The sequence below is a fragment of the Ahaetulla prasina genome, chromosome 1 (assembly GCF_028640845.1).
Source record: "Ahaetulla prasina isolate Xishuangbanna chromosome 1, ASM2864084v1, whole genome shotgun sequence".
Lineage (NCBI taxonomy): Eukaryota > Metazoa > Chordata > Lepidosauria > Squamata > Colubridae > Ahaetulla > Ahaetulla prasina.
The window spans coordinates 87,663,774-87,684,877 of record NC_080539.1 but is presented as its reverse complement, the minus strand read 5'-3'; the positions used below and the strand labels follow the sequence as shown (position 1 = coordinate 87,684,877).

General features: G+C 39.2%; 1 protein-coding gene across 20 annotated transcripts in view; it reads left to right on the top strand.

Annotated features, from left to right (window-relative positions):
• The window catches only part of AFDN (afadin, adherens junction formation factor), a 101,271-nt gene that overhangs the window by 26,537 nt on the left and 53,630 nt on the right, over window positions 1-21,104 (top strand). For 12 of the 20 annotated variants that reach the window (XM_058167780.1, XM_058167752.1, XM_058167814.1 and 9 more), the window contains exons 3-8: window positions 1,515-1,630; window positions 2,787-2,947; window positions 4,185-4,345; window positions 4,705-4,862; window positions 5,743-5,854; window positions 6,306-6,473. In XM_058167780.1, coding sequence (XP_058023763.1) covers window positions 1,515-1,630; window positions 2,787-2,947; window positions 4,185-4,345; window positions 4,705-4,862; window positions 5,743-5,854; window positions 6,306-6,473 — 876 coding nt within the window. The remainder of the gene's footprint in view (window positions 1-1,514; window positions 1,631-2,786; window positions 2,948-4,184; window positions 4,346-4,704; window positions 4,863-5,742; window positions 5,855-6,305; window positions 6,474-21,104) is intronic. The other 8 variants (XM_058167830.1, XM_058167824.1, XM_058167732.1 and 5 more) reach the window with 3 other exon arrangements.

Here is a 21,104-nt window from a genome sequence, read left to right as displayed (position 1 = left end):
AACAAACGGGATGACACCTCCCGCCTACCAGACATCTGGAAACCAGCCTTGGTCAACAAACGAGTCCCATCCATGAAAATTGACCCCAGACCCAGGACAACACACAACGCCACCAGCAATCATCCTCACCAGATTCAAACACAAACCCATCCCACAGACGAAACACAATCACCATCCAGAAGCCAGACCATGCTGACACCACTGGCTGCTGCGCCCCCCCCCCATCCCCACACAAAGCAGGCTGACACACACCAGGAACACATGACAGGACCTTGGACTCGGAGCCAAACCAGGGCCCGGGATGCTGCATCAGCCATCTGCTCAAGACATCCCATCAAAGAACTTCAGAGGCCACAGTACCAAAGCTCAGGAACAAAAGACCAGGACCACACCCACACAGGATGCTACGAAACAGCTGACCAATCTGCATACACCCACTCCATCTATCAATCAGGATGCAACCACAGAGCCAACCAACCCGCTCAAAGCAACACTTCCCACCTCGACCAATCTGCAAACACCCAGTCCATCTACCAATCAAGATGCAACCACACAGCCAACCAGACCGCTCACAGCAACACTCCCCACCTCCCCACCAGTATTTATAGAGAGACGGCAGCTCCGACCACACTTTGCTCGAGAAGCACGAAGACGAAGACACCAGCCTGAAGATGATGAGTGAGACCTCGTCGAAACATCGCCAAGATACTCTCAACCTTACACGGGAAAAGACCTGAAAATGCCAAGACCTACACACACACACACACACACACACACACACACACACACACACACGTATGTATGTATGTATGTATGTTTCTCATGAGGATAATGAAATTTCTATGATCTCTGACACTATTAAATACTGATTGTCCTTATTAAATCTGATCTGTTCATAATTATATATTATTTGGTTGATTACTTTTAATAGATGAATGACTAAAAAACAAAATGATCCCCTTGACAGTATTAACTTATGTTGTCAAAGAGGGAGATTTTTCTTAAGGTTATGGTGAAAAAAAGGCTACTAAGTTAAAAAGGAGTGATTTCCCCTCCCCCGACATTTATTGAAGAAACTTTAAATTGTATATGTATGTACATGCTGATATATTTAAACATTTCATTACATGTTTGGTTTTTGGACAAGTAAAGCTTACTTTTGAAGCCCATGGGCAGACTTTAAATGTTCAAAGCAACATTTTTAAAATAAGATGCTCTTTATATTTTACTAAGAGTACATTCCAGGAATTGTCATCCAAAAATTGTGCTGGCTAGAAATTTTGGAAATTGTAGTCCTAACATACCTGATAAGTGTCAGGTGAGAAATGGTTGGTTCAAATTTCAATTACTGGCAGTTTATTCATTTTGATAAACTGATAGACTTGATAGTCTTCTGTTATGGTATAAGAGCAGTCTATTAACTAAATGTGTTTGCTTTGTCATTTCTTGGCTGCTATATTAATTGCCAACATTCTGCAGTGTTTGATCTTGTCTTTTTTTCTCTTATTTTGAAGAAGAAAGAAGATTGGATATAGATGAGAAGCCTCTAGTTGTACAATTAAATTGGAACAAAGATGATCGTGAAGGAAGATTTGTACTTAAGAATGAAAATGATGCACTTCCTCCAAAGGTAAAAAGAAGCAATGTTCTGTATATGTGTATATATTTGAGCTGTATTTCTGAGTTTTCTATATTAATAAAAATAAACTTTGTTTATCTGAGTTTTCTGTGTTTATAAAAATTGTAGATTTTTTTTGTACATCTCCATTTATAGTCAATGAATGTGCCTTGTGCCTTTACAGGTAGTCTTACGCATGTTGGCACAGTTGTGTTAGGCAAAATGTGTGATTTCCATTCCATTTAGTTTATATTAGCTTAACTTCTCAAATTAGGCAGTTAATGCTGATTCAAATACTGATTTTAACCAGTACCGTGTTCCCCCGAAAATAAGAACCTGTCTTATATTTTTTTTGAACCCTGAAATAAGTGCTTGGCCTTATTTTTGGGGATGTCTTATTATGGGGCACGTGGAGCAAGACAAAGCTCCTCTTGCCATCTTACCTGATTACTAGCTCTGTCTCCCTAACCCTAACCAGAGGAAATGGCGGGGCCCAGCTGCACATGCGTTTAAATATTTTTGGGGAGGGCTTATTTTCCGGTGGGGGGGCTTATTTTAGCCCATGTGCTCGAAAGCCTGATTGGGCTTATTATCAGGTATGTCTTATTTTAGGGTAAACAGGGTATAAATTTTTTTTTTTTGGAATAGAAATGTTATATAGTTCTATAAATATGTGGAACATGGTCAGTGATTACAAATCCTACGTTTATGTGTGTGACAAAATACTAAATGTTCATGTGAAAGTCTAATTCATTTGTTGTTTAAAAATCAACATCCTTAGAATGCTGCTTCTGAGGATCTTCATTATATTTCAGCTCAAAAAACGAATTTTATGACCAGTGGTAATGCTGAACCCTTAATTAAGGAAATATTTTTCATTGTTGAAGGTTGCTAGCAATTCAAGGTTGACCCTAATAGGAAGCCACATTTATAAATGCTAAAATTGTTTTTATTATAAAGCTATAGTAGCATCTTGAAAACATGGATATGCTTCCTTGATCCCTGCCTTTATAATTAATGTTGGTCAAATGTTAAGATAATTTTTGCTGATTCTTTGCCAAATGCATAAATTTCAATTATTATCACCATTGATATTTACAATTGAATGGTGTTGCTTTGGAAAATAATATAAATGAATCAAATTACTAATAAAATTGACATGTTTCAGAAGACTCAGAGCAATGGCCCTGAAAAACAAGAAAAAGAAGGAGTGATCCAAAACTTCAAGCGGACCTTATCAAAGAAAGAAAAAAAAGAAAAAAAGAGGCGAGAAAAAGAAGCACAGCAACAAACTTTAGACAATCATGGGCCATTTCATGGAGATGATATGTGAGTTTCGAATCATAAAATTACAGGAATTATTAAAATATTTTTTTTAAATTTACTGATTCTTACCATACAACATATTGATAAAAAGTTTTTTATGTGCAGAACAGCACTTCCACTCTTAAATATACTTGCCAGGCATCCAAATTTTGATCACATGATCATGGGGATGCTGCAACAGTTGTAAACATGAAGAATTGACATAAGTCACTTTTTTTAGTACTGTTGTAACTTCAAATGGTCACTAAACAAATAATTGTAAGTTGAGGACTACCCATACTTTTGATTGGTTTAATATGTAACCAGAAATTAAGAATTATGAGTGCCTTTTTTTATAGTAAGTTTCCACATGTGTGCTCTTAATATGCAAAAAAACCCCATGCATGTTTGCTCATCCCTCAATATTCTTGGAATTACTTTAAGCAGAATTCTTTTGTGGGGGTGGGGATGGGGGTGGGGGAGGAATGGAAAGCAAACAGGTTTCCTCTTATCTCTTAGTGACCCATTTTATGTTGCTAGGATCCTAGAACTATTTGTCACCAAAAAAATATAATATAGAAACTGGTTGATGAGATGATAAACTGGTTTGGGGTACAGATAACTGGTTTTGTCCATTAATAACTACAATAAATCACTGCTTATCTGGCCAGTGGATAAAGTACCTTTAAGTAACAGGTACATATGCAGCCATTGGGCTGTTGGCTTCACATTAATGTTTATATTAATGTGAATATTAAAAAGGTAACGGTAAAGCTTCCCCTCGCACATATGTGCTAGTTGTTCCTGACTTTAGGGGGCAATTCTCATCTCTGTTTCAAAGCTGAAGAGCCAGCGCTGTCTGAAGATGTCTCCATGGTCATGTGGCCTGCATGACTAAATGCCAAAGGCGCACGGAATGCTGTTACCTTCCCATCAAAGGTGGTCCTTATTTTTCTACTTGAATTTTTTATGTTCTTTCGAACTGCTAGGTTGGCAGAAGTTGGGATAAGTAATGGGAACTCACCCCATTATGCAGCACTAGGGATTTGAACCTTTGAACTGCTGACCTTTTGATCGACAAGCTCAGTGTCTTAGCCATTGAGCCACCGGATCCCTAATGTGAATATAATATACATACAGTATCACACACTACACACACACACACGTGTCACTATAGAAAATTTATATTTTATATTACTTTTTTAAAGGAAAAGAAATATGTACTTGTATATTTTGAATAACTTGAAATTTATTTTGGCAGTGAAAACTCTCGTCTTGCAGCAGAAGTCTACAAAGATATGCCTGAGACCAGTTTCACTCGAACAATATCCAACCCAGAAGTGGTAATGAAACGGCGGAGACAACAGAAGCTAGAAAAAAGAATGCAAGAATTTCGGAGTTCTGATGGCAGGCCAGATTCAGGTGGAAATTTAGATTAAAACCAAAGAATTTATTTGATGTTTGAAGGTTGGATGTCTAGAAAGAGTGTACAAAACTAGACATTTTCCTTGGCAAGTGAAGCTTTCTTTAATCAGAGAACAGTGTGCAATATTCCTAAAAAGCTATCTTTTAAAAATACTAAGTTTGCCGTTGGAAAATTAGAGATTTATAATTACATTTGCTATAATTATTAATGAAAGCATGGTGTTTTGCAGAAATAGTCACTGTATTTTGAGAAAGATATTTCATTTTGAAATTATTATTGGGAATTCCATGAAATTTATGAAATAAATCAAATCGTATATTGGTACATATAACTTGAATTAATAATTTATTTTTAGGTGGAACACTAAGAATTTATGCAGATAGTTTGAAACCAAATATACCCTACAAGACAATCCTACTGTCTACTACAGATACTGCAGATTTTGCAGTTATTGAGGCGCTGGAGAAGTATAGCCTAGAAAAGGAAAATCCCAAGGATTATTGCATTGCTCGTGTGAGTAAATTAATGAAATAAAATTGTGTCAAACTAATTAACAGTCTCTAAACATTTGCAGTCTTTCAATGCTATCTCGTTTGAGTTTTATATCTGCTATCTTACATTATTACTGACAAGAGAATACTTTATTTCTTAGCTAATACACAGTATTAACAGAGTAAATGTTTTGTCTATCTGATTTGATTTGGCTATTAGTAGTCAAGTAGTAATTTAAAATAAGAGTTATTCTGGACTGGTTAAATTAGTTAAATGATTTGTTTTTCCTTGCTTTAATTTCTCTATGACTCCCAGAGCAACTTTAATAAAGCAAGACAATGGAGTAAACATGTAAAAATAACCTTTAAAGTTTTGCAGGATCCTTGTTCAATTTGCGTTATGGAGGAGGTAGCTCTGTAGACATTGAGTAGTAGTACAAACACATTACTTACATATTTAACAAAAAAGTAATTCCTTTGCTTTCTCCACCTTTGTGCCTCTTTCACCCTCTCACAATCTTATATTTTTCTCAGATGATCCCAAATCTGTGAATTTTGCTGTAAGCATGAGAAATATAGGTAGGAAGAAGGACCTTGTGTTTTACTTAGTAAAAAGATGCGTGGTGCCCTGACCTGGGATTATTAGAAAGAACTAATTCTCAACTGTCTACTGATTGGTTCTTTTAGCTTTGCCTCTCCAAAGACACAGTGTTCATACTTCAGCCATATTATATCTGTTCTCCCTTTTCTACTTTGTAATACTGAAACTTGGAGGTGAGAGTTATACTTAAAATGTTGTCCTTGAGTAGCAAATTAAACTGTAGGGTATAGATTGAAGCATGATATTAATACAAATAATACAGAAATTTTCTATGTTACTTATACCCTGCATTTCCCTTTAGGTTATGCTTCCTCCTGGTGCTCAACATTCTGATGATAGCGGTGCTAAAGAATCTATCCTTGATGATGACGAGTGTCCACTTCAAATATTCAGGGAATGGCCAAGTGATAAAGGTAACTTTAGTTTTTTAAAGTATTTAACGTAACTTAGTGACTATTTTGACACAGTATCATTAGTGAATTGTAAACAAAACAAAAGGGTCTGAGATTTGTGCCCAGTGTTTTGAATAAATAACATAAAGCACCTGAATCTGAATTGAGATATTGTAAATTCCTCAGTGACTGAACAGTCAAACAGTCCAAAGTGTTTGTATGGCCTAAAAAAGAGAAGGACTGTATAACGAAGTTTGTGTAGGCCCATTATGTAGCACTAAATAAAAATTGGTAGTACATCTGAATGGAATTGGGTTTTGTAATGAAGCTAAATGTGATAGAGAATTAATTTTAATTTTGTAACTTTGTAATGAGACAATATGACTGCCATTGGACATTTAGTGTAATTAATTTATACTTCTATTTTTTTTAGGTCACATTCAAATGATCTGTTTGTGATTCTGTATTTTAGGAATATTAGTCTTTCAGTTAAAAAGACGGCCACCTGATTATATCCCAAAGAAGCTGAAGAAGCAAGTTGATGTAAAACTATTAAAAGGAAAGGAAAGAATTGATAGATCTGGTTATGGCTCTTCTCTTCCACCAGAGAAACTACCTTACCTGGTTGAACTAAGTCCAGGTAAGAATTATGTTATTAAAATGTTATTTGTGTTTGGAGTGATTGACTTTCAGAATTACTCTTGACAATTTCTGAGAGTTCCAGTCTGGGGTGTATGTATGTGATTTGCACACCTTTATAGAAAAGAAGAGAGATAGAGGATATTATTTGTGATTTTCTGGGTTAGCCAAAGAAAGCCTTTGGAGCTTTTTTGCATAATGTTAAATATTTTAGATAAACTATATCTACACAGAAACCCCAGAATAAGAATTGTTATACATATTTGGTCTATAATCTTTGTGTTTCTGAAGTATAGCAATAGTAAAATAATCTCCTTAAAGTCTAGTACCCAGGCCACTGTTCTTTCTGGAGGGCATCCCATGATCCAGTGTGCCCATGCCTTGCTGGGAAGCATCTTTAGTGCCTACAGAATGAGCTTGTGGGCCAAAAATGATTTGGAGGACAGAAGGCATGACGCAGAGAGCTATATGCATGCATTTATTTTATAGTTTTATGCTCTAGCTGTCTAGTCAAATATTGTATACCTAATCTAAATACTGGGATACCTTGAAAGATTATCATAAGAAGAAAAATAGCTATATAAGTGGTTGTACAAGATAAGCTATAAGTGGTTGTACAAGAATTCATATAGTGGGAATAAGTAGTGAAATATATACAGTGACTTACAAAATTTTCTCTTTTGTAAAAGTAACCAGTTTCATATCCTTCCCCCCATTATTTTATGTTTACGTTTCACAAGGACCATTGTGGAACAGAACACTGCTTTCAGATGCAGTCAACCACCTTTATATTTTAGTCATTGTTTCATAAGGTGCTACTTGAAATATTAAATTATTTCCTTTATAACATTAGAGCTGCATGTCACTTCTATACTCTAAATTCCTGCTTTTATAGTGCGTTAATTCATAATCGATTGTACTCATTTATTTGTGCATGATCACTGATAAGAACATAACTTCTAATTAAAGTGGAGCAAGTACAGTATCTTGATTTATTGAAATACTTGGTTTATTGAAAGATGATTCTGAAGAACAATTCTTCTATGAGTGTCCATCAGGCATATTTGACATGGTTACAGCAGAAATGTGGCAGAACCTATTAAAAATAAAGGGATTAATTTTAAGGAGATAAGGGCAGAGGACTGAAAAGGGAAAGTACGTAAGAGATTCTATATGAATGTTGTGGTCTTTGGAACCCTAAATTTTAATAACAAAAGTACAGAATGATTCTTTTATAAAGCATTAAATATATAATGGTGCATAGTTTTAAAGATTATTGATGCTATAGTAATAGTATTAGGACTTATATACCACTTCACAGGCTTTACAGTCCTTTCTAAGCAGTTTACAGAGTCAGCATGTTGTCCCCAACAATCTCATTTTACCCATCTCAGAGGATGGAAGGCTAAGTCAACCTTGAGCCTGGTAAGATTCGACCTGCCAAATTCAGGCAGCTGGCAGAACTAGCCTGCAGAACTAGCCTGCAGTACTGCGTTTAAGGGTCCCCAACCCTTGATCCACAGACCGGTGCCAGTCCATAGCCTATTGGGAACCAGGCTGCACAAGCAGTGGGCAATGGCATGAAGCTTCATTTGCACATGCATGGGAGCTACTGTAGGTTGTGTGTGCAAAACCATCCCCTCCTCCAGCTGCTGCTGCCAGTCCATGAAGCAAGAAAGATTGTGGATCGCTGTGCTATAGCATTTAGGAACGATCAGTATTACTTAAAAAACTTTGTGACATCATGAATGGTAATGGACTTGGATGTTTTTCATCAGTAAACTCACCTTGGGCTAGCTACAAATTTGGCCAGTCACAAATTGTCAGCCTACATCAAGAGACTTTTATCACTGGGTGACATTTGAAATGCTCAGCATCAGTGGTAGGGTTCAAGTAATTTAACAACCTGTTCTCTGCCCTAATGATTTCTTCCAATAACCAGTTTGCCAAACTGCTTAGAAAGTTAACAACCGGTTCTCCCGAAGTGGTGCGAACTGGCTGAATCCCACCACTGCTCAGCATGTTATAGGGCTCCCACTAAACAGCTGGCAGTGATGGTCAGTTATAAACTACCCTTTTACCAGAAGACAATGTGATGATGCTACTCCTGATCACTACTACTACTTTTCAATCATGCTCTAGTTTTACCTTCTTTTTTCTCTCTCCTAGCTTATTGTACTTCCAAAGAATTTGGGTGTATATTAGATGAAAAAATTCATTTGAAATAAAGATAATTCACGAGGCTTTAGCATTTTATTTCTGCAGTATCCTGCTTTTTAAATTAAAATGATATAGCAAAATCAAATAAAATACACTGTTTCTGTGTGTGTCAGGAAAAGTGTCTACAGTATCTAGGGAGAAGGCTGACCCTTACTGTATTTTTCATCATTTTATCTGATTAAAATCATCAGTTTTGGGAGACAAGTGAGACCAAAAATGTATGTAAATGAAGGAAAACCTATTGAAAGTAAAAAGCAGCACTGCACAATATTAACACGCATCCAGGTTTTCTGAAATGTTGAAAAGTTCAAGAGTAAAAGAATCTGGATTCTTTTCCTATCCATTTTATATACATAGAGATGAATATGCATATATTAACATATGCATGTGTTATATACACAGTATGATGTATATCTTCATCCAACTTTTCTTGACCTCTACATATTAGTAAGAGTGTATTGATATCAGGATTTTAATGAAATCCTTTTCCTACAATATGCTTAAAATCTACCTCATGTATTAAATGTACTTTATAGCAGGGGTTCCCAACCCCAAGTCTGTGTACTGGCACCAGTCTGAGGCATTCCAGAAACCAGGCTGCACAAACAAGCAAAGTCCCATCCGTGGGATGCGGGCTGCACTTGAAACCACACCCCATCTGGTCCATGGAAAAACTTCTCTCCATGGAACCAGTCTTTAAGTGCCCAAAAGGTTGTGGGCTGCTGTTGTATAGCATCTTCTTTGCTTAAGGAAATGACTTTTTAATGTTTTTGATTAGGAAATGTAGACAAATGACAAAAAGAGAACTACTCATTTGAATTTTTAGGTTTGCTTCACGATTTCTGTAAAACTGTAGTTAACTAAATATGTACTGTATCTGCTAAGTTGCTGAGACCACATAATTGGAACTTTGTTTTTTCTAGAACTGAGTTTATAACTGCATTGCTTTCTGGTCTGTTCCAAAATATTATCTAAACTGTTTGTCCCTTTAAGTACCTATATATCTTGGGACCAAATACTTGATATATGTTGCAATGTTCTTGCAATATGAAATTGAGAGTGACAAAGGGATGTACTGTTTTGATGATACCATCCTGCAAGTTAGAATATTTTCCTCACATGTAGTTGTTTTATTATTCATTAAGATTTGTTCTAATCACTGGATGAAGGTTTTAACTTTCCTTTAGTCCTATTTTTATTTTTACTGCGGTATTTTATCATTTATCACTGTCACTGTCTTCCTATTTTATTACTATTATGTTTGTAAATTCTGATTTTTTTAATTGAAAGGAGAAAGAAAAATAGTTTTAGTCTTTTAGTAGGAGCAATTATGTATTTAATTTGGTAGCTTTCATTATGGATTGAATAATAATATAGATTAAAAATATTTAGTTATTAAACTTTCTTTTACATAGATTATGTTGTGTGATTAAATTAATAGTAATTTTTAATAGAAATTTGGTCAAACAGTATACTAGTTCTAAGATTTTTAGAATAGAAAAATATAGTATTAGATACCGGTTCTAATTCTACTGCAATTTTTCTGTCCCTTAAAAGCTATGTAGGGCATAATTTATTGATTATTGATTGACAATTTATGTAGGTTACCATATTTTTTGGATTATAAGATGCACCAGACTATAAGACACACCTAAATTTACAGGAGGAAAACAAGAAAAAACTTAGTTTTTGGCATCTGCGCGTCGGATTTTTGCCCTCCCAGGCCCCCAGAAGCACTCTGCAGTACTTTGTATGGCCCGTTTTTGCCAAAAACTGGCGTGTTTTTGCCAAAAACGGGCCGTGCGGGGCACTGCAGAGTGATTCTGGCACCCAGGGAGGGCGAGAATGCGACGTTTGGGAGGCCAAAAATGCCCATATTCGGTCTATAAAATGTACCTAAACTTTCACCTGCTTTTGGGGGGGGGAAGATCCATCTTATACTCTGAAAATTATGGTAATTTATTGAAAAGGAATTTTATCCAAGCAGATTTATCTTTTTATAGAAAAAGTTATATTAAAAATAACAATTTGTTTAAAAATTTGTCTAATTCATTTTAAATGGTTTATGGCCAGATCAGCCAGATGTTCAGATTGGATTTGGCATTTTTATTCTATCAAACACTATTGATTTTATTTATTATTTTAATAGAATTATTAATAGAATTAATAAAGCTATAATTTTATTAAATTGATCTTAGTTTGAGTTTTCCCTCTATAATTGAGGGCTAAGGAATTGTGGATATTATGTAAGCAAAACTACTTTTAAATTTTCAATAATTCCATGGAATTATTGGTGAACTGGAATAAAGGAAATGGAATATGACTTTTATGTTGCACTTTTATTTATTTATTTATTTATTGTTCACATTTTTATACCGCCCTTCTCCGAGGACTCAGGGCGGTGAGTATGATAGCTGTAAGTTGCCATGTTCCATGCCCTATTTATTTATTGCATTTATACATTGCCTTTCTCCTGGCAGCTTAAAGCATGATAGATGAAGACATTTCCTCATTTCATTCTCATAGAAATAAATGATTTAGGCTGTCATGAGAAATTGACTAGGCCAAAATCGCTCAGTGAGTTCCGTAGTTCATATCTTTGTCATTATACTAGTGAAAGCAAAATAATTGTACTTCTGTCAAATATGATAGGATATGTGCAGGTTTTCTCTGCATAAGACGTACTTTTCAATATAATATACGTCACATATGACAACATTCTGATATTTTGTTATATCTATAGCTGGAAAAAAAATATTTGGTGAATATATAGCTACAGGACTCTGTGCTTAAATGTATGTTATATTATCTTGGTATAGTTGTAAAAAAATAAATGAAAGACAGAACAGTGAATATAATAAAACAACTGTAACAAAAATTATTTTCTTGTCTGCATACAATCAATTTGTGACCTTTTTACTTCATTTGGTGATTTTTCTGTGCTTTTTTCTAGCAGCTTGTTGCCAACTACTTAATCATATTAATCCAACCACAACACCAATGTCTATATATTCTGTGCAGTTTTTAAAGTTGAAAGTATTAAACGCACTGCATCCTTTTAAATTGAGTAAGTGTTGGTGGCCTACGGTTTCACTCTTTCCTATCTTTTCTTTTCGCTGCCCTCCTCCGCATGTTCTGCATGGTATCTCTCCTGCTGATGCTGCCTTCACCTGGGTCCTGTGCATGTGTTTCTAATCCCAGGGAGAAGGAATCACTTTGCCTACTACAACTATCCCAATTATGAAGGTAATTCTATAATTTAATACTGCTGTTTCTCACTAATCACTAAAATTTTGTTCGCAAAAAAAAAGCTTCTGTCCGTTTTGATAACAAATCTTTCGTTTTCCTTCTTTTATTGATAAATAATAAAATAAAATTATTCTCTTTCTCATACACACCCAAACATGGTCAGGAAATACGACTTTTGAAAGATTATGGTTTTCCTACTTGTCATTTATAATTTCAATGTATTGGGGACTTGGGTTATTAGCTTTTTTTAAAATAAATAAATAAATAAATAAATAGGGTGTCCACAATCAGTGATTTCAGTCTTTTGTATCATAAATTTCACCAATAATGAATTCCTTACAAATATAGGAAAAAAGCACACATTTTTGCGAGAAGGTTTTTGTTTGTGTATATATGTCCTTGTGTATGTCTGTGTGTACACACACACACACACACACACACACACACACACACACACTTCCCCACACAAACCTCTTTTTTCTTATATGTTTTTATTACTATAGCTAAAATAAAACTGAGAGGGTCTAAAGCAGAGCTGCTACTGCGACAGCAGACTTTATCTGAGCTCAAACCAAAAAAATATGTCTAAGTAATGAGAGCTGACTAGTGCAAAACAGATTTTTTATTTTTGGTTCCTAATCCCCAAAATTAAGTCTGTTCTCATACTTGTAACAAACTGTGCTGAGCTGTTCAGTTTTATATGTGTATAACATGCATTCCAAGAATGAAACATTCCAGAGAACAACTGAAGAATAGCAGTTTCCCGGAAGTTAGATTACCATAGCCTGGAGGGAAACTGAAATGTTTTTGTGTTTCCTAGGCTTGCACTCTGTTTCATTTGCATTAGCATTTTTAACAGAGGATTTGGCTGATTTGCCTTCCTAGTCTTCTCTTTCTCCCCTATGGCTCTTTGCTGATTTATAGAGGCAGTTTGCATCCCAGGTAAGCTTGGTCTGCATACTACTTTGACATACAATGCCCTTACTATAGTATGGATCTAATTGTCTTGTCAAAAACTGCTTGTTTACTTGGAGCTCATAATGATATTTAGTACTACTATAGGATTTAGTCTTAGACTTTGATAGCATAACATTGATGAGAGAACCAGTCAGAACAATACTAAGTTTGGCTGCTTTTTAATTATACTCTAGCTTCTGGGAGAATTTGCTGTCATGATGATTAGCTGAAAAGAACCAGTTTATATTGGATCTACAAAAGATAGATTGGCTTTATCATTGGCCAGTGTTAATCAAAAATATTTAGTTTGGGCCCAATATCCTGAATCCATAAATTATTCATTTCAACTATAATTATGGCTTTATTTTGGGTCAGAGATCAACAGCCCCACCTGAAACCACTGATGGGACAAAAATTCAAAAACTTTAGAATGCTATAGCCATAAAAGATAATATGAGTGAGAAAAAAATGAATTTTATTTATACTTTTTATGCTAGGGCTACAACATGGGTGTCAAACTCGCCGCGTCACATCGGCTGTCATGTGATGTATCATGATGTTTTTCCCCTTCACGGAGCTGGAGTGGATGTGGCCTGTGCATGACCACGGACCGCCAGTTTGACACCCCTCGGCTACAAGTTGGGGTTGTAGTTTAGGCTGACTCTTATCTATTCCCTAATTTGCAAAACAAGCTAGACTGTTAGTATACTAATTTGTCTTGATTGTATGGGAACAACATTGCCTGTAATCATTTGTCTGCTTTTTTTTAAATGAATAATTCCAAAATACACTAACTTATCCATCATATACAGAAAATCTAAATATTTTCTTGTAGGATTTTGTTAAGTGTTTTGAATCATTTGACTACATCTAGAATGATTAAACTTGTTTGTGTTTCAAACTTGTCTTTATGATGATAGTGCAAATAAACTAATCAGTCAGCTTAAGATTCATTAAAAAAAATCAAAGTTATTCTTGAAGGTCTCAGTGCAAAAAAAATTAATAAAAGAGCACCCTTGAGCGTTATGCTCCCAGGCTTAAAGGTATAAAGGTATAAAGGTGATAGTCTGTGAAATCAGAATTTAGGTGGCTTAGTATGTTTAGGAAGGTTGAAGATAATGGCTGTGGAAAGAGTGGAAACTCTTCTGGTGCTACTGGAATTGTTGGCAACTTTTAAGAATGTTGACCACAATAGTAGTGGAAACTGGAGTAATCAGTGCTGCCAAAATGATTGGCAAAGAGCAGCCCTGCAAAAAGCAGGATCACAGAGATGTCAAAATCAGTCTAGCAGCTGGAGAAGATATGAAGTGGCTGTACCCACTTAGCAGCAGCAGCTGTGATACTGCTGATCAGCTGTTGAACAGTTACATTTGCTTACTTGGAAGTACCCCCAATCAGCTGCTTGGTGCTAAGCTGCAAAATGGTGGAAAAGTGGTGCCGAGTGCTTATGCAGCGGTGCCTAGCGGCATGAATGATACCTACTGTTATGTGCTTGGTGGTGCTGGTACCTGGAAAACCTGTAGAATCTAGACCCGTTCCAGTCCGGCTTCCGACCCGGATACAGCACGGAGACAGCTTTGGTCGCGTTGGTGGATGATCTCTGGAGGGACAGGGACAGGGGTTATTCCTCTGCCCTGGTCCTATTAGATCTCTCAGCGGCTTTTGATACCATCGACCATGGTATCTTGCTGCGCCGGTTGGGGGGAGGGAGGCACCGTGTATTGGTGGTTCTCCTCCTATCTCTCCGACCGGTCGCAGATGGTGTTGACAGGAGGGCAGAGGTCGGCCGCGAGGTGCCTCACTTGTGGGGTGCTGCAGGGGTCGATTCTCTCGCCCCTTCTGTTCAACATCTATATGAAGCCGTTGGGTGAGATCATCAGTGGCTTTGGGGTGAGATACCAGCTGTATGCTGATGATACTCAGCTGTACTTTTCCATCCCGGGCCACCCCAATGAAGCTGTTGAAGTGCTGTCCCGGTGTTTGGAAGCCATACGGGTCTGGATGGGGAGAAACAGGCTCAAGCTTAATCCCTCCAAGACAGAGTGGCTGTGGATGCCGGCACCCCGATTCAGTCAGCTGCAGCCGCAGCTGACTGTTGGAAGCGAGCTATTGGCCCCAAAGGATAGGGTGCGCAACTTAGGTGTTCTCCTGGATGAACAGCTGTCGTTTGAAGATCATTTGACGGCCGTCTCCAGGAGGGCCTTCCACCAGGTTCGCCTGGTTCGGCAGTTGCGCCCCTTCCTTGATCGGGATGCCTTGTGCACAGTCACTCATGTGCTCGTTACCTCTCGCTTGGATTATTGTAATGCTCTCTACATGGGGCTCCCCTTGAGGTGCACCCGGAGGCTTCAGTTAGTCCAGAATGCAGCTGCGCGGGTGATAGAGGGAGCTTCGCGTAGCTCCCGTGTAACACCGCTCCTGCGCAGACTGCACTGGCTGCCTGTGGCCTTTCGGGTGCACTTTAAGGTTTTGGTTACTACCTTTAAAGCGCTCCATGGTTTAGGACCTGGGTACTTACGGGACCGCCTGCTGTTACCTCATGCCTCCCACCGACCCGTGCGCTCTCACAGAGAAGGACTTCTCAGGGTACCGTCCGCCAAGCAATGTCGGCTGGCGGCCCCCAGGGGAAGATCCTTCTCTGTGGGGGCTCCCATCCTCTGGAACGAACTTCCCCCGGGTTTACGCCAAATACCTGACCTTCAGACCTTCCGCCGCAAATTGAAAACACATCTATTTATTCGCGCGGGGCTGGCCTAAATTTTATTGGTTTTAAATTTATTACTAATTTTAATGGGGTTTTTAGTTTTATATATTTTTAAAGTTTTTAGGCCAACTATATAATAAGTTTTTTAATTTGTATTTTAATTGTATATTTTTGTATCGTTTTGTTTTATCTTGGCTGTACACCGCCCTGAGTCCTTCGGGAGAAGGGCGGTATAAAAATTGAAATAATAATAATAATAATAATAATAATAATAATAATAATAATAATAATAATAATAATAATAATAATAATAATAATAGAAGGATCAGATTGATGGCTGATTGGGTGTTACCTGAGTCCTGCAGCTTCTTTTGAATCTGTTACTTGGGTAGTGATTACACTGTCTTCCTCATAATGTGTCTGTTCTAACTGCTAGAGGTACCTATTTTACATTGTTTGCATCTGTGGCATCAGAGGAAGCTGGGACTGAGAGCTGACACTTATAATCTGAGAAAGTCTATTTTCCCTGTAGATGTGAAACATGTGGAAGGGGGGCAACAATAGTCTTGTCATGTTACTCTAGTATGTAATTTATATTGAAAGGCTTTTTGTACCATCAATCACGATATTGTTCAGGACTGGCTGAGAAAATTTGGAGTGGGAACACAGTGTAGTGATTTGCTTCCTTCCCCCAGGAGAGGTCCAGCTGGGCCATGCCTTGTGATTGCCTTAGATTGATTTGCTTCCTTCCCCCAGGAGAGGTCCAGCTGTGGCCCATGCCCTGCTCACTTTTAATAGCTACATGTAGCCTCTGGGTGAAGTCATGTATCAACTTGGGTTAGATATCATCAGTAAGTTGATATTACACCGTTCATTTCAGCCCCTGGTTTTCCAAATGATCCCATCTAGATTCCATTTGTAGATGTGAGGGTATGGGGTGAGAGGAATATAAGTCTCAGTTTTCTAATAACTTTGAGTACAAGTTACAAGTTTTGATGATTCTTGAAGACTTAGTTTTTGGTTCTGAAGTCGCACTGCCTCAGATAGTAAAAGACTATAAAATAGTTTTTTGCTGTTTAGGGTTCTCTTAGATTCATGACTTCTCTTTCAAGGGAAAGTGGCTGCCATGGCTCAGAGGTTTTTGTAGGAATGTAAGTATAAATTATGTCCATTCCTAGTTCAGGAGCCCATACTTTGTCACCCATACTTTGGTCAATTCCCATATGGATTATTGCAATTTGATATACATGGGACTGACTTTGAAAACTATTTGGAAGCCATAGCAGGGGGGCAAATCCTTTGTTTGCCACTGTAACAATGTTTGTTCTGACTGCATTGGTTGCCAGTGGGTTTTTGAGAGCAATTCAAAGTGCTAGTTATCACCTTTAAAGCCTTCAGTGCATTTGGGGCTGGTTATTTGTGGTCTTACTTATCTCTAATTCTCGCTACCTAGAAAGATCCATTCAATTGATATACTGTAGGACCCATTGCTTATGGGATCCAGAAATATGCCTTTTTTTGTTACCATGCCTGCCCTTTGAAACAATATTCTCTCCGGGATTCAGATGGTCTCAATCTTGCTTGCTTTTCCAAAGACTCTTTTTTCTCCGAGGCAGGTCTTGTGAGCCCATCTTGAGAGATTATTTTTGATTGTTTAAAACAATGTGTTTTTATTATATTGTATTATCCTTTACTTTTGCAGCTTTTTTGCAAGTTTTCTTTTTTAATGACAAACACAGTCTTGTGTTGCATGTTGAGTGGATGCCTGTATAAAAAATTTTTGTCAGGTAAATTAAGCTAATATTTTTTTTCTTAATTTCAGTTTCTGTCTTCCCGAAGACCTTTGCTCTTGTTATTAAAGAGAAAGGCCTGCCTTTTTGTATCATGTTCTCTTTTTTTCCATCAGGACTCAGAGGAGAGACTGGCTTAATAAAGCAGCCATCTGATCTGTTGAGTAGCAGAATTCTTCCAATTCTACTTTTAATGGTAACTTTAGAGAAGGAACAAATACAGGGTCGAATTGCCATCTTAGCTTTGCTAAGGCATTTGTCTTTATTTCTGTTTAATATTTAGTACAAGAAACAGTTCAGAAAGAACCAGTGTGACAAGCAAGAATGGATCCCCTAATTCATTGACAATGGGGATTGCTTTCAGCTATTGGAGATTATTGGAAATGACAGTAGAAAGTAATGATAGACACATGATCATGGGGAGTGAATGGACGGTCTAAAAATAAGGGATATGTCTTGCTCCTAATTCCACCATCTGTCTCCCTTCCTATAGGATTAAAAATAACCCCTACAGATTGGTGTGGAAAGATACAGATCTTTCTTGTTGTTTCAAGTTTTCACTTTGATGGTTCTGCTTGGGGGAATGAATCAGCGGGTAGCTTATTTACAGCTCGGCCTGGCCCTTGCTATTGCCGCAGATAGTTGGGGTAGGTTATGGCAATTTTGAATTTGATAGCAACTCCCAAATCTTAATTTTTCAGAACTATCCTCCTAAAAACATTTAGGATTCTGCAGGACTGGAAGTTGATTAAGTAATTTACCAAGACTTAGAATCTTCTAAGATTCTCTCCTAGTGTTCTCATTGTAGGGAAAAAGCTCAACAAATTAGTTAAAGCAGCAGATACAGTATATCTGTAGGTTTTGCATAATGCTCTTGTAGGGCTATATATGCAATATATTCAATGTTCATTGTTTAGTTACAAACAATATTGAGAGAAAGTAAATGAAAGCTTCAGTTTTATAACCACAATTTCTCCATAGTGTGGTGATGGGAGGTGGTAGGCTAGATTATTCTAGGCTCTAGCTCTGTGGACTGAGTTGAAACTTCTGAGGTTCCGCCTCCCTCCACTCCGCTGTGTCGGAGTGCCTCAATTGAAGCTGCTGGAGCCTTGGCGCAGTTTTCCTTTGCTCCAATTGATCCTGCGCCAGTCAGCTGTAGAGCGGGCTTGCACTTTTGCTGCTGGCTGCGGCTGGAGCCTCAGCAGCCACGCCAGCCTCCTGCAGCCTGGGCGTGGGCCGTTTTTGCCGCCTGACTTGATCAGTGCTGTGAGCGCTGTGGTGAGGACCCGTTGCAGAGCCGCCAGATTGCACTAGCCATCCATAGCCTGGCGTGCTCCCTGATTACCAGAAAATAGTCGCGGTGGCCTTGTTTCCTGTGCTTTCCTTTGGCGGCCTCTAGTCCGGGTGGCTTTGCTCCCCTGGCATTGGGCAGTGGCCACAGGGTTGGTAGGGTTCTCCATGATGGCGGATGGGAATCCTGGACATTTGCCAGTCATTTTCGTCACCTGCAGGCTAGCTTTGCGGCCTGACCTGGCTGGGCCGGTGGGACTGATTCTGGTAACCATTTCTTATCTGCAACGGTTGGAGTAAGCCATTTTGAGGTTCCTGTGGCCATTTTGTCTTCATATCTGCATTGTGGGATCAGGCCAGTATTTTCCTTTCTGCCCTGTTTAAACCTTATCACAAACCGGCCAGTCTGACTATTTCAGCCTTGAAAGAATTCTGGCCTCTTTGCTCCCGAAGGGGGTTTGACATTTTGCAAAGACCTTGTCCCTTTTATTGAGGGCCTTGCAGTTGGCTTCGGGCCTAGCAACTGGTCAACATGGAAGACAATGGCAGACAGGCATCCTTTTCAGCAGAGGGCTCCTGGTCGCCTCAGCCTGACAGGGTGGGCAGGGTGCCAGCCAGGACAGCCAGCCTTGTTGTGGCTGCAAAGATTAGGGCCAGGGCCAGAACACGTTCAGGCCTCTCTTAAGGCAGATGAAAGGACTGCCCAGATAAGACAAAAGAACCTTGACAAGGAGTTTTCTAAGGCCTCAGCTGGGGTTTTACCTCAGGCCTTGTCTAATTCTGGTATTTCAGAACGCCAGGTGGTTTCTCTGCTCCCAGATTTGTCTGTTCAGCAGACTCAGAATGTACCTTTCCAGTCTGGTGCTGCCCGGCCCTGGTCCCCTGAGGCCCTAAGGGACCCACAGCCAAGGCCTGGGCATTCAGGGGTGGCGCCTAGGGCCCCTGAGGCCACATTCACCTATGGTGGGGCTCTGCCAAGGGAGGTGGGGGAACAAGATGTGCCACAATTTATGAAACTGGATTGATAAGGCCATAACAAGGGGCATTGCAGAGGGCATGCGCCAACAGTTTCAGGCACCTGCCCAAATACATACCTTGGGGCCAGAAATGGAAGCTCGGAGGCTTCTGCCTGCAGTGGTTGACTACCAGGATCCTGTTTCAGCCACTCCTTCTGAACTTAGGTTTTATTCAGGGGAGTTTCAAGGTGGGGGGGATTTTTCAGATTTGGAGCAGGATTCTCGTTCAAAACTTCCCTTCAAGGGCCTGTTTAACCCCGCTATCATGAAACCATTGTTAGCAAAGGCACAGGCTACGGCACATCTGGGCCAGGCCCCTAAGACAACTGGACCTACCCCTGACAGCGGGGAACAGGATGATTTCCTGTTCACAGAACAGGTGGTGGAGGCAGATACCATCCCTAAACCAGAGATGTTTTTGGAAATGATATTTCAGCAGTGGATCTCACTGACCACGGCATCTAGGGCCACTGGGTTAGATAATCAGCTTCTTGGTGTGAATGCAGACCTACTTAAATTGCTGGAGGTCCCAAAGGTGGATTCTCCTGTGGCTACACTCACCTCTTCCTCCATTTTACTGCCTGATGTGGAGGACACCTTGAAGGTGGAGGAACGGAGAGAGGAGACGGCTCACCTGGTGGCTTCTTGGGCATCCACGGCGACGTCCTTTACCAGGGCGTCAGTCCGATGGCTGTGGCAGCTCCAGTCTCACTTAGCACCTGAGGATATATAGGCTCATCAGGACCTATCCAAAATCTTGGCGGTGGTGGAGTATACCACCGACGCAACTTTGGCTTCCACCAAGTTTTCTGCCAGGGCTTGGCATCGTCTGTTACAGCTCAACGTATGCTCTAGCTACATCACTGGCACATGGACACTAAAAATAAGTGGAAACTGGCCTTGGCCCCCTTTGAAGGGGGACATATATTTGGCCAGTCATTGAACCCTTTACTGATGAAGACCAGGGACAAGAGGAAGGTGCTTCCTTCTTAGGGCAGACGGGTCGATTTCCGTCTGTCACCATACTTTAGGCAGCCCTCCTTCTGTCAGGGGGGAGCTGGAGCAAACTTTCCCGAACAACAGTGGTCCTTCCAGTCCAGATCAGGATACCAAACCGACAAGCCTACCTTTGGCAGGGTTAGACAACCACCATTTGGGAGGCCCTTTAGGGGCAACGGTGGCAGAGGGGATCGCTGCTCCAAGTGACAGCTAGCCTCAGGCATCTATTGGGGGCAAACTAAGCCTGTTTGTGGACCACTGGGATGACCTAACAACAAATCTCTGGGTCAGGGAGATAGTAAGAGCAGGGCTCTCACTTGAATTTCTTTCCCCTCCTCCGAGGCTCCAGTTAGCCGTTTGGCATTTGAGCGGAGGCTCCTAAGACGGGAGAAATTTTCTACCAGGGT